Source organism: Lampris incognitus, chromosome 3 (genome assembly GCF_029633865.1).
Source record: "Lampris incognitus isolate fLamInc1 chromosome 3, fLamInc1.hap2, whole genome shotgun sequence".
In the NCBI taxonomy this organism is placed as follows: Eukaryota; Metazoa; Chordata; class Actinopteri; order Lampriformes; family Lampridae; genus Lampris; species Lampris incognitus.
In genome coordinates, this window is record NC_079213.1 from 764,611 (window position 1) to 779,378 (window position 14,768).

Consider the following 14,768-nt stretch of genomic DNA (forward strand, 5'->3'; position numbering starts at 1 on the left):
ATTGTGGCTGGTGTGCCGTCAGCTCAGCAGGAAACAGTGCCCACTCTTGTAAAAATGGATCGTGGGACCAAAGCAAACACACACAGCCTGATGTAGTACACACATGGGAACGCCGTTGTAGTCATATTGATGTCATGAACATATCAGCATCACAAGTCCGTCCGTCTTTTTTCCAACACGTGCGTGTTGGCCGCTGCACCAGTGTTCATCCTTCCTGGTCAAAACATTTCAACAGCGGTATATAAAAACTGGAAAGTGTCTCCGACCACTGGAAAGATGACGGGTATTGTTATTCCCTTAATTAACAGTTGTGTTTCTTAAGGGAATAACACAGACTGCAGGTCATTTGTCTATGCACCCACATCTGACAACACATGAACTACTGGATCACATCTTTCTTCACAAAGAAAACAAGACCAGGATGCTGACATTATAGCAAACGCTTTCCTAGGGGTGGTGGCTGAATGAAGAGCAGCCGCTGCTAGCAGAGCATTAAATAAACTTTATTCTGGTTCAGACAAGATAGAAAGATAACGTCTCATTAGCTCTGTACAGACCTCACATAGACACCAGCTTCCTTCTCTATGCAAGTAGAATAAATTAAAACACTTCAAACACAAAACAAAAACACCTTAAATCCTTCACGGCCCATGTAGGTCAGTGTGTGTACGTGCATGTGTGAGACTGCTCATCTTACTTTTCATTGGGTCTCATGGGATTCAGAAAATGCAGCGTTCCAGATTCCAGACTGACATGTGTTGTGTGAGAATAAGTGAATGAACAGAGAAACCTCATTGGAGTAATCAGCCATGTGGAACAGACATAATATTGAACATATTCTTCTAATCGTTATCCTTTGTTAGCTGTATTGTCTGTTGTGAGTACTGACACAGAGTTTCACATAAGGAAGATCTCATTGAGGAAACAAACTCGGTGAGGTCGGCTGTGTTTGGGAGGTACGCTGATGGGTTCTGCTGGGTCTTAGCTGACGTAGGTGAGGACCACCATCTGGATGGGTTCCCTGCAGACCGGACACAGTTTGTTCCTCTTCTGCAGCTTCTTGGCGCAGATGTAGCAGGCCATCAGGTGGCCGGTGCGTCCGTGGACTATGCAGCCGTCTTTTGGCCGGGACTGACAGATGACACAGGGCTCCAGACATGCCTCCGGGAGTCTGGTCTCCATGGAGTTGAAGCGCTCCAGCTCAGGGATGGAGGGAGTGAGGGGGGAAGGGAGGAGCTCCTTAGAATTTGAGGAGGAAGGGAGGGGAGAAGTCGGGGAGTCGGAAGTGGTGAGTGTCTCCTGAGAGGAGAAGAGGAGCTCCTGAGAGTTTGGGTTGGATGAGGACTCGGATGGAGAGGTTGTCAGGGGAAGAGGAGGAGTTTTAGCTCTCTTCCCATCTGGAACGTCCAGTCCTTCGTTCTCCTCAGCCTCCACTCCTAAAGGAGATCATCATGTTAACTTTGACTTTATACAGAAATTAACCATGAACACAACTAACAGGGTGAATGGTAACAACTAACCAATCATCATAGAGCCGTGCTTCATTATACACATTTATCTGGCTGGGAGAACAGGATGCAAGAGAACAGAACAGAACAGAACAGAACAGAACAGAACAGAACAGAACAGAACAGAACAGCATGGAACATAACAGGATGCAACAGAAGACGATGGAATAGAACAGGGTGCAACAGAACAGGATGGAACAGAACGGAACAGAACAGGGTGGAACAGAACAGGGTGCAACAGAACAGGATGGAACAGAACGGAATGCAACAGAACAGGATGGAATAGAACAGAATGGGACAGAACAGGATGGAATAGAACAGAATGGAACAGAACAGGACGGAACAGAATGGAACAGAACAGGATGGAACGGAACAGAACGGAACAGAACAGGACGGAACATAACAGGACGGAACAGAACGGGATGCAACAGAACAGGATGCAACAGAACAGAACGGAACAGAACAGGATGGAACAGAACAGGACGGAACAGAACAGGATACAACAGAACAGAACGGAACAGAACAGGATGGAACAGAACAGAACAGGACGGAACAGAACAGGATACAACAGAACAGGACGGAACAGAACAGAACGGAACAGAACAGGATGCAACAGAACGGAACAGAACAGGATGCAACAGAACAGGATGGAACAGAACAGGATGCAACAGAACAGGATGGAACAGAACAGAACGGAACAGAACAGGATGCAACAGAACAGAACGGAACAGAACAGGATGGAACAGAACAGGATGCAACAGAACAGGATGCAACAGAACAGAACGGAACAGAACAGGATGGAACAGAACAGGACGGAACAGAACAGGATACAACAGAACAGAACGGAACAGAACAGGATGGAACAGAACAGAACAGGATGGAACAGAACAGGATGCAACAGAACAGGATGGAACAGAACAGGATGCAACAGAACAGAACGGAACAGAACAGGATGCAACAGAACAGAACGGAACAGAACAGGATGGAACAGAACAGAACAGGACGGAACAGAACAGGATACAACAGAACAGAACGGAACAGAACAGGATGCAACAGAACAGAACGGAACAGAACAGGATGGAACAGAACAGGACGGAACAGAACAGGATACAACAGAACAGAACGGAACAGAACAGGATGGAACAGAACAGAACAGGACGGAACAGAACAGGATACAACAGAACAGAACGGAACAGAACAGGATGCAACAGAACAGAACGGAACAGAACAGGATGGAACAGAACAGGATGCAACAGAACAGGATGGAACAGAACAGAACGGAACAGAACAGGATGGAACAGAACAGGACGGAACAGAACAGGATACAACAGAACAGAACGGAACAGAACAGGATGGAACAGAACAGAACAGGACGGAACAGAACAGGATACAACAGAACAGGACGGAACAGAACAGGATGGAACAGAACAGAACGGAACAGAACAGGATGCAACAGAACGGAACAGAACAGGATGCAACAGAACAGGATGGAACAGAACAGGATGGAACAGAACAGGACGGAACAGAACAGGATGCAACAGAACAGAACGGAACAGAACAGGATGCAACAGAACGGAACGGAACAGAACAGGATGGAACAGAACAGAACAGGACGGAACAGAACAGGATACAACAGAACAGGACGGAACAGAACAGGATGGAACAGAACAGAACGGAACAGAACAGGATGCAACAGAACGGAACAGAACAGGATGCAACAGAACAGGATGGAACAGAACAGGATGCAACAGAACAGGATGGAACAGAACAGGATGCAACAGAACAGAACGGAACAGAACAGGATGGAACAGAACAGGATGGAACAGAACAGAACGGAACAGAACAGGATGGAACAGAACAGGATGCAACAGAACAGAACGGAACAGAACAGGATGGAACAGAACAGGATGGAACAGAACAGAACGGAACAGAACAGGATGGAACAGAACAGGATGGAACAGAACCTGTTCCTCCTCTAGATCACCTGGAGATTCTCCTGCTACTGATTGGTCAGCCGAAGGTTTAGGGGGCAGGGCTTTGGACTCAGAGGAGGCGGGGTTGGTTTTGTTGACAGACACCTCAGGTAGCCAATCCTGACGCAGAGCCCAACAGCGGTTACAGTTCCTGGGGAGGGGAGGGTTCAACTCCTGGCACTTAACACACTTCCAGTAGTCCTACACACACACACACACACACACACACACACACACACACACACACCTCAAGTTATCTCACTGGTCATATACAAGTTGTTTTGACATAAGTAGCGAGACATGGTTAATAATTGTTACACACCCTGACTGGGTGATGTCACTTCCTGTATGCAAGCAGATGCAACTTGATTGATAAACCAGCTGAGAAATTCTTCCCTGATCCAAATTCCCTTTACGTTTAGCTGTAGTAACATTTCTATGTGCGTGTCTGTCTGTAAATGTGTGTTTGTACTCACAGCCTCAGTGATCTCAGTGTCTTCATCAGAGGAATCATTTGTCTCAAAGATGGTGACCTCATAAACCTACAGAGACAGACAGACAGACAGACAGACAGACAGACAGACAGGCAGCCAGACAGACAGACAGAGAGGTCTGATTCATTTCACCTGTATTTCATTAAAAGATGTGTGACTTAACCATTAAGTAAAGTTTCAATAAAAAACACACATGAGACAACAAGGGCTGGGCAATATATGGACATCATATAGACACCGTGAGATGACACGAGATGTCTTCTGGGATTTGGATATCGTGAGATGAGACTAGGTATCCTCTGGGATTTGGATATCATGAGATGAGACTAGACATCCTCTGGGATTTGGATATCGTGAGATGAGACTAGATATCCTCTGGGATTTGGATACCGTGAGATGAGACCAGATGTCTTCTGGGATTTGGATACCGTGAGATGAGACTAGTTGTCTTCTGGGATTTGGATATCGTGAGATGAGACTAGATGTCTTCTGGGATTTGGATACCGTGAGATGAGACTAGATGTCTTCTGGGATTTGGATACCGTGAGATGAGACTAGTTGTCTTCTGGGATTTGGATACCGTGAGATGAGACTAGATTTCTTCTGGGATTTGGATATCGTGAGATGAGACTAGATGTCTTCTGGGATTTGGATACCGTGAGATGAGACTAGATGTCTTCTGGGATTTGGATACCGTGAGATGAGACTAGATGTCTTCTGGGATTTGGATATTGTGAGATGAGACTAGATGTCTTCTGGGATTTGGATACCGTGAAATGAGACCAGATGTCTTCTGGGATTTGGATACCGTGAGATGAGACCAGATGTCTTCTGGGATTTGGATACCGTGAGATGAGACTAGATGTCTTCTGGGATTTGGATACCGTGAGATGAGACTAGATGTCTTCTGGGATTTGAATATCGTGAGATGAGACTAGATGTCTTCTGGGATTTGGATACCGTGAAATGAGACCAGATGTCTTCTGGGATTTGGATATAGTGAGATGACGTATAAGTGTTGTCTTTTCCTGGTTATAAAGGCTGCATTACAGTAAAGCCATGTAATTTTCTGAACGTACCAGACTTTAGCCGTTCTATTATCTGCCTTTATCCACTTAATCATTATATAGGCATTACTGATGCTTATCAAAACTCTGATTGTGTAAATGTTTTGTTAAAGCACCAACAGTCATCCCCACAATATCATCACAATATTGATAGTGGTAGTTGGTCCAAAAATATCATGGTATTTCATTTTGTCCATATCGCCCAGCCCTAGATACAACATACTTTACAGTGCTTCTACCATTTGACTGCTCAGGGTGTAAGAACATAACAATACACATGGATAATGTGGTATCTGTGACGATATTGTATTAATTTTCAAAAACACTAAATCAACTCTTAAGATGACACAAAGAGACATGGCAGTGTCTCTACTTCATAGTGTAGTTTCATCTCAGACCACTAGGTGGCAGGTGCAGTACTCTAACAGGACAGAACCACAACACCAGCAGGCATTAGCATCGCACTAGCAATGTTTTGATTCATATTGAGGAGTTTTCCTTACGACAAAACTACAGAGAAAGAACTATTTACTCATACAAACTTGTCAAAGTATTTATTCGGAAGTGATTATAAAACTAGTCACTAAGAGAAGTATTCAAGTACTTATGAATTAAGAAGCATGTATCAAACTACTGACTACTTATAGCAACAAATTCTTGAGAGCCGTTTACAGGCATGTTTCACAACTGAAGCAACAGTTAACAAGACCAGCATGACGTCATCATAGCCACATTCAGAGATGAACAGCTCGTCACTTACACTAATCTGACTGACAATTCACTGCACTACAGGCTGATTATCCTTTTTGGTCACAATGATTCATACCTCAGTGATGTAATGATATGACATTGGGAAAAAATAGTATATTGTCCACTTCACTGACTTGGATTTAACCTAGCCACTGAGGATGCACAAGCCAGTGCATTCTTAGTGCCGGTCCTAACCCGGATAAATGGGGACAGTTGTGTCGGGAAAGGCATCCGGCATAAAATTTTTGCCAAGTCAAATAGCCATCTATCCATTATCTAAGCCGCTTATCCTGCTCTCAGGGGCGAGGATGCTGGAACCTATCCCAGCAGACATTGGGCAGCAGGTGAGGATCACACAGGGCCAGCCGGCCCGCCGGCCCGCCTGCCGGCCCGCCCGCCAGCGCACACGCACGCACGCACGCACACACACACAAACTTTCATACCTAGGGACAATTTAGTATGGCCGATTCACCTGACCTACGTCTTTGGACTGTGGGAGGAAACCGGAGCCCCCGGAGGAAACCCACGCAGACACGGGAAGAACATGCAAACTACACACAGAGGACGACCCGGGATGACCCCCAAGGTTGGACTACCCCAGGGCTCGAACCCAGGACCTTCTTGCTGTGAGGCAACCACTAACCACTGCGCCACCGTGCCGCCCCCCAAATCAAATATGCGGATCATAAATCAGATTTCCATACTGGATCAGTCGAGGCCTGGGTTACCAACAACCGCCACCCATAGTTGGCCAGCAGGGTGCCAGTGGAAGCTATGCTACTGTTAGGCGAAGGAGAGGGAGAGGGAGAAGGCATGTCCAGAGGCAGCGGGAGAGAAGGAAGGGTAGGAGTGTGGAGGTGAGAGTCAGAACCTTGAATGTTGGCACTATGACTGGTAAAAGGAGGGAACTGGCTGATATGATGGAGAGAATAAAAGTAGGTATACTGTGTGTGCAAGAGACCAGGTGGAAGGGGAGTAAGGCCAGGAGTATCAGAGGTGGGTTCAACCTCTTCTACCATGGTGCGAATGGGAGGAGAAATGAAGTACGGTTAATTTTTAAAAAAAAATTATTTCTGATTTTTCCCTTTTTCTCCCAATTTAGTGGCCAATTGCTCCCTATTCTAGTTCAAACACCCACCCTCTTTCTGTATGCGTTCACCAACTGCATCTCTCCGGCTGGCAGTCTCGAAGGAGATTCCTCGCCACTTCCGTGACAATGCGAATCCAGACCGAACCACTGCTTTTTACGACACACACAGAGACGCATTCATGTGATGAACACAAGCCGACTCCACCCCCCTCCCGAAGACAGCGCGGCCAGTTATTGCTGCTTCATCGAATCCGGCCATAGTCGGATCTGATGAGACCGAGGTGCGAATCCCGGTCCCCAGTGGGCAACTGCATCGACACAAAGCTGATGCTTAGACCGCTACACCACCACAGACCCCAGGAGTAGGGGTAATTCTGAAGGAAGAGTATGTCAAGAGTGTGCTGGAGGTGAAGAGCGTGTCAGACAGAGTGATGAGTATGAAGCTGGAAATCAAAGGTGTATTGCAGAATGTTATCAGCGCATATGCCCCACAAGTTGGGTGTGAGATGGCAGAGAAAGAAGAATTCTGGAGTGAGTTGGATGAAGTGGTGGAGAGGGTACCCAAGGAGAAGAGAGTGGTGATTGGAGCGGACTTCAATGAGCATGTTGGTGAAGGGAACAGAGGTGATGAGGAGGTGATGGGTAGGTATGGTGTCAAGGAGAGAAATGTGGAAGGACAGATGGTGGTGGATTTTGCGAAAAGGATGGAAATCGTTGTGGTGAATACATATTTCAAGAAGAGGGAGGAACACAGGGTGATGTATAAGAGTTGAAGAAAGTGCACACAGCTGGACTATATCTTATGTAGGAGGCGCAATCTGAAAGGGATTGGAGACTGCAAGGTGATGACAGGGGAGAACATGGCTTGGCAGCATTGGATGGTGGTTTGCAGGATGACTCTGGAGACCAAGAAGAGGAAGAGAGTGAAGGCAGAGCCAAGGATCAAATGGTGGAAGCCGAAGAAGGAAGACTGTTGTTTGGAGTTCAGGGAGGAGTTGAGATAGGAACTGGGTGGTAGTGAAGAGTTGCCGGATGGCTGGGCAACCACTGCAGAAATAGTGAGGGAGACAACTAGGAAGGTACTTGGTGTCTCATCAGGACAGAGGAAGGAAGACTAGGAGACTTGGTGGTGGAATGAGGAAGTACAGCAAATTATACAGAGGAAGAGGTTGGCAAAGAAGAAGTGGGATAGTCAGAGAAATGAAGAAAGTAGACAGGAGTACAAGCATAAAATGAAGAGAGAGGTGGCAAAGGCAAAGGAAAAGGTGTATGGTGAGTTGTATGAGAGGTTAGACACTAAGGAGGGAGACAAGGACTTGTACCGATTGGCTAGACTGAGGGACCGAGCTGGGAAGGATGTGCAGCAGGTTAGGGTGATCAAGGATAGAGATGGAAATGTGCTGACAAGCGAAGAGAGTGTGCTGAGAAGGTGGAAGGAGTACTTTGGGGGGCTGATGAAAGAAGAAAATGAGAGAGAGAGAAGGTTGGATGATGTGGGGATAGTGAATCAGGAAGTGCAGTGGATTAGCAAGGAGGAAGTGAGGGCAGCTATGAAGAGGATGAAGAGTGGAAAGGCAGTTGGTCCTGATGACATACCTGTGGAGGCATGGAGGTGTTTAGGAGAGATGGCAGTGGGGTTTTTAACTAGATCGTTTAACACAATCTTGGAAAGTGAGAGGATGCCTGAGGAGTGGAGAAGAAGCATACTGGTACCGATTTTCAAGAACAAGGGCGATGTGCAGAACTGTAACAACTACAGAGGTATAAAGTTGATCAGCCACAGCATGAAGATATGGGAAAGAGTAACAGAAGCTAGGTTAAGAGGAGAGGTGATGATCAGTGAGCAGCAGTATGGTTTCATGCCATGAAAGAGCACCACAGATGCGGTGTTTGCTTTGAGAATGTTGGAGAAGTTTAGAGAAGGGCAGAAGGAGTTACATTGTGTCTTTTTGGATTTCTTCTGCTTCCGGTGTGGGAAGATGGTGGCGTGAATTCACGTTTGCAGCGGCCTCTCACAGTACCGCTGTGGGAAGATGGTGGCGCAAATTCACATTTGCAGCGGCCTCACCCGGTACCATCAATGCACTGTCTTTGTCCACGTCTGCGCCTATGTTTTATCTTCGCTTGTTGGCCGGGAGAGCTGGTGCTTGATCGGCTGGGAGAGCTTGGTCTGCTACAGTGGGCCCAGGGACTACGGCCTTGCACGGAGGTGCAAGGTTTGACAGGACATGGAAACAGGGCAGGCTAAGCTAACTGCTAGCCCATGCAGACTGGCAGTTCTAATAACACTGAGGGCGGTCTGGCGGCGGCCTCAACTGGCATTGACTGTGATGTTTTGATGTCGTCATGTGGAGTGTGGACAGGCAGTTATGACAGTCATCCTGGCTAGCGTTTGTTCCCTTGGACAGTGATTTTTTATTTATAGTTTGGATATATGTGTTAGTTTGAATATGTGATACGTGTGTTCTTGTTGTTCTTGGATGTGTTTTTTTTCTTCTGATTTTTCCCTTTTTCTCTCAATTTAGTGGCCAATCGATCCCTATTTTAATTCAAACACCCACCCTCGTACTGTATGCGTTCGCCAACTGCATCTCTCCGGCCAGCAGTCTTGAAGGAGACCGCCTCCCCACTTTCATGACAAGGCAACTCCAGGCCGAACCACTGTTTTTTCCGACACACACAGAGACACATTCACGTGACGAACACAAGCCGACTCCGCCCCCCTACCGAAGACAGCGTTGCCAATGATTGCTGCTTCATCGAGTCCGGCCATAGTCGGATCTGACGAGACCGGGGCGCGAACCCCAGTCCCCAGTGGGCAACTGCATCGATGCAAAGCTGATGCTTAGACCGCTACACCTCCGCGGACCCTCTTGGATGTGTTTTTGACTGTATGTTGCACTGCTGTGGGCTGGGGGAAATGACATTTCGTTTCATTTCATGTGCGAAAGTACATGAGATGAAATGACAAATAACGTGTTCCTTATTTAGAGAAAGCATACGACAGGGTGCCGAGGGAGGTGGTGTGGTATTGTATGAGGAAGTCAGGAGTTGCAGCGAAGTATGTAGGAGTGGTGCAGGATATGTATTAGGGAAGTGTGACAGTGGTGAGGTGTGCAGTTGGAATGACAGATGGGTTCAAGGTGGAGGTGGGATTACATCAAGGATCGGCTCTGAGGGCATCTGGGTAGCGTAGCGGTCTATTCCGTTGCCTACCAACACAGGGATCTTCGGTTCGAATCCCCGTGTTACCTCCGGCTTGGTCGGGTGTCTCTACAGACACAACTGGCCATGTCTGCGGGAGGGAAACCAGATGTGGGTATGTGTCCTGGTCGCTGCACTAGCGCCTCCTCTGGTCGGTCGGGGTACCTGTTCAGAGCGGAGGGGGAACTGGGGGGAATAGCGTGATCCTCCCATCCCCCTGGTGAAACTCCTCACTGTCAGGTGAAAAGAAGCGTCTGGTGACTCCACATGTATCGGAGGAGACATGCGGTAGTCTGCAGCCCTCCCTGGATCAGCAGAGGGGTGGAGGAGCAGTGACCAGGATGGCTCAGAAGAGTGTGGTAATTGGTCAAGTACAATTGGGGTGAAAAAAAAAAAAAGATCGGGTCTGAGCCCGTTCTCGTTTGCAATGGTGATGGACAGGTTGACGGACAAGATCAGGCAGGAGTCTCCATGGACTATGATGTTTGCGGATGACATTGGGATCTGTAGCGAGAGTAGGGAGCAGGTGGAGGAGAACCTGGAAAGTTGGAGGTATGCAGAAAAGGAAGAGGAATGAAAGTCAGTAGGAGCACGATGAAATACATATGCGTGAATGAGAGGGAGGACAGTGGAATGGTGATGATGCAAGGAGTAGAGGTGACGAAGGTATATGAGTTTAAATACTTGGGGTCAACTGTCCAAAGTAACGGGGGGTGCAGAAGAGAGGTGAAGAAGAGAGTGCAGGCAGCGTGGAGTGGGTGGAGAAGAGTGTCAGGAGTGATTTGCGACAGAAGGGTACCAGCAAGAGTTAAAGGGAAGGTTTACAAGATGGTAGTGAGACCAGCTATGCTGTATGGTTTGGAGACAGCGGCACTGATGAAAAGACAGGAGGTGGAGCTGGAGGTGGCAGAGATGAAGATGATAAGATTTTCAGTGGGAGTGATGAAGAAGGACAGGATTAGGACCAAGTATATTAGAGGGACAGCTCAGGTTGGACGGTTTGGAGACAAAGCAAGAGGCAAGATTGAGATGGCTTGGACATGTGTGGAGGAGAGATGCTGGGTATACTGGGAGAAGGATACTGAATATGGAGCTGCCGGGGAAGAGGAGAAGAGGAAGGCCAAAGAGGAGGTTTATGGCTGTGGTAAGAGAGAATATGCAGGTGGCTGGTGTGACAGAGGAAGATGCAGAGGACAGGAAGAGATGGAAACGATGACCCGCTGCGGCGACCCCAAACGGGAGCAGCCAAAAGTAGTAGTAGTAGTAGTAGTAGTAGAAGTAGATATTGATTTGGTTTAGGTTTGTCCTTGGGTAGCGTATGTTTCAGTAACTATATATCTAAGGCTGTCTCCTGAAAGTTGATAAACCGAATAATCTGCTGGTGACCCCCTCGGTGAGTAGTCTTTTTCTTTATTTTTTGTCAGTGTGCATCTCATTATTCTATTCTAGCAGGGCGAGCTCACTCACTAAGAAAAAATAAAACATGTGACAACATGTGCTGGAGGTTAACTGATGAGAGAAGCTGAAACCTGAGGCTGAGTGGTTAACAAACTAGGTTATCTATAACCATGTCTCAGACGAAGTCTAAAGTATGGCGGCACTTCAAACTTTTGAAGGACAAAACTAACAAAGTTAAATGCAAACTCTATAAGCAAGAATTTGCTTATCGTTCAACAACATCGAACATGGCAAACACCTTGACTTGGGTAAGATGCATATCAGACAATGCCGTGAATTTTTGTTACTATCCCCCCCCGCCTTTTTCTCCCCTATTGTACCCGGCCAATTACCCCAGTCTTCTGACCTGGGGGGGGGGGCTGCACACTACCACGTCTCCTCCAGCTGCTTCTTTTCACCTGACAGTGAGGACTTTCACCAGGAGGATGTGGCGTGTGGGAGGAACACGCTATTCCCCCAGTTTCCCCTCCCCCTGAACAGGCGCCCCAATCGACCAGAGGAGGCGCTAGTGCAGCGACCAGGACACATACCCACATCCGGCTTCCCACCCGCAGACACGGCCAATTGTGTCTGTAGGGACGCCCGACCAAGCCGAAGATACCACGGGGATTCGAACCAGCAATCCCCCTGTTGGCAGGCAACGGAATAGACCGTTACGCTACCCGGACGCCTCCTTTTATTGATTTTTAAATGCTCAAAATATGTTCCCATGACACTGATGCATTTGACTACCATATTTCCTGGACTATAATTCTGTTGCGACTTATATTCCAAAGCGATTTATACAATGTAATCTTGTCAGATGAATACGCTGCATTTGAACTAAGACCACTTGATGGCACTGTTTAATCCTGTGACTCAACTGAAAAAATACTTTACCACCCATAAAAATTGAAAGAAAGTAGAACGGACATTGAACTGTTTGCCATGGTCTTGAGAAGTTCAAAAGAAAATGGCGATTGCTGTTTGTTATTATGGTTCCAACACACGTCGGTGGGCCCATAAATGTTTGTACTATTCCACTCCTCCTTTGGTTGTTACTGCAAAACCTCACTTCAGCGAGTCCGTGACTAAAGAAAAAAAAAGTCCGCAACTTGCCGTAAGTGGATTTATACAGAAGTGTATACAGAAGTTATAGTCCATGGGCCAGACGATATTTCGGCACACTCAAGGTGGCAAAACTTACTTATAATTTTTGAAAGGATCCATGTCTGTAGATGATATTTTGGTATGATAACCATTCCTGAGTGGCAGCTGTATCACAGTTATCAGCTCATGAAGTTAACCACCCGCTAAACTAAATTGCATTTTAGACGCTGGTGCATATCCTGGTTTAGCCTCATGGTCAGGACATTTTTCAATGTTCTATAATATTGTCTTTGGTATCATTTTAAAGGGGACCTTCTTAGCTTTCATTCAAGCCCTGTTGTGGATATTTCTCACAAATATAGAGGTCACTTGAGCTCTTCAACCCATCAATAACACACATCTTTCTGCAATTTTCGCCTAAACTATATACTTTCTTTTAGCCCTGTGGCATCTAGGAATATCAGGGACACAAGACACAAAAACTGGAATACTCACAGGACTGTAAAGATTCAGAAAATGTATAATATACCCATACTATTTCATTGTGTGAGGTGATTGTGAGCCTTAAATGAGAACTAGACCAAAGCCAGTTAGGTCACAAACTGGTCTCTATACATTTGTTTAAATACACAATCAAAATACATGATAAAAAGGAATACCATAGTGAGGTAATGAACTATTTTAATATTTTAAACAACATTGACATTTACATATACTTAGTCAATGATAAATGTAATCCCATATCATTAGTGGGTATATGTAATGGTAATGGGTATATGTGAATATGGTTACATTATTGTTATCAAGCTCTGGGTAACCAAGTCCAGAATCAACATCCTGTGCATCAATAGACTACTACCACAGTAATACCATCAGAATCATCACACTGTCATTCATCAAACTGCTCGTTTCTCTCATCATCAGACTCCCCAAGTTCAAAGTCCAGTTCTGGACCATCCTGCTGTTTTTGGTTACTGCAGGTCTGTAACCTGCACATGTCTGTGCATGGAAGTCCATTTGACAGGCACATGCAGCTTGGCATTTTGCATGAATGCACACACTTGCATGTTAGCATTTCCAAGACCACATCTGGTGCAGGTGGGGAGCGCATCCAGTAAATGGCCAGCTTGCCTTCATCGTCTGTCCATCCATACTCAGTAGGGCTTGGCACCACAGGGTTAGCCTGCAGACAGCACTTCCATATTGCTGCCTGATAGTTGGCTCGTTGAACATGCATAAAGAGACAGTCTCTACATGGTGGCAGCTGGCTGGACTCAACCTCTCCCCTTTTGGTGCAGAAGAGCTGGTAACGCAGTTTGTTCACCTCAGCAGTGCTGCTATTAGCAACATACATCCGACAGGTGAACTGCTCAATTTTCTGGAACAGCTCATCACTCACATTCCATGTCTGTCCCAGTTGACTAAAAGTCTCTTGGCAGGAAGTGTGCTTTCTCACTATCTTCAGGGCATTCAGCTTCCCTCGACCAGCGAATGCACTGACAGTGTCGCAGCCTGTGAAGGCATGTAAGCCAATTAGGCTATCACAGATGCTGTCTCCAAGTGAACTTGCCAGTTTGGTGATGTCGACAAACCGTGTGCGGTTCTGAGTCCCACACTTCTGGTAGATGGGACAGGTGATGTCCTTCTGGAAGCCAAGACAAAGCACCATGACATCAGTGTCCTCAGCTGTGACGATAACTGACTTTGAGCCTGCATTTGCTGCATGCAATGCATGCAGGAGCAGACGGGTGTCAGCTTCTTCATGTGTGGAGTGCAGTTCTGCTGCTTCCTCACACCCATCTTCTGTCAACTTGTAGCAGGTTTCCTCACAGGTCATGTACAACACCTTGCCATGCAGCATAGCTCTGTATCGTGGGAGTTTCCACTCTTCCACCAGAAACTTGATGAGACTGGTCTTGTTGGAGGAACTGCACAGAAATTTTCTCCACTGCTGGACGTGGTGTCCCCCTGCAAGATTCTTGTACTGGAGAGTGATGTCTCCACCCCGGTTCAGTCGTTCAGCATCTTTGATCGAAGTCTGGTGATAGACATCAAAAACAACATCAATCCTCCCACTCTGTGCTCCCTCATGGAGGACCTGGGTCAAGGCTGACTCTGCCACCTGTGCAAAGGT

General features: G+C 46.7%; 1 protein-coding gene across 2 annotated transcripts in view; it reads right to left on the reverse strand.

The window, feature by feature from the left end:
* Window positions 1–488: 488 nt before the first annotated feature.
* Window positions 489–14,768, reverse strand: part of mdm2 (MDM2 proto-oncogene) — a 38,041-nt gene continuing 23,761 nt past the window's right edge. For both annotated transcript variants that reach the window (XM_056277206.1, XM_056277207.1), the window contains 3 exons: window positions 3,958–4,023; window positions 3,493–3,682; window positions 489–1,436 (listed from right to left, as the gene is read on the reverse strand). In XM_056277206.1, the coding sequence (XP_056133181.1) occupies window positions 982–1,436; window positions 3,493–3,682; window positions 3,958–4,023 (711 nt within the window). In that variant the 3' untranslated portion in view covers window positions 489–981. The remainder of the gene's footprint in view (window positions 1,437–3,492; window positions 3,683–3,957; window positions 4,024–14,768) is intronic.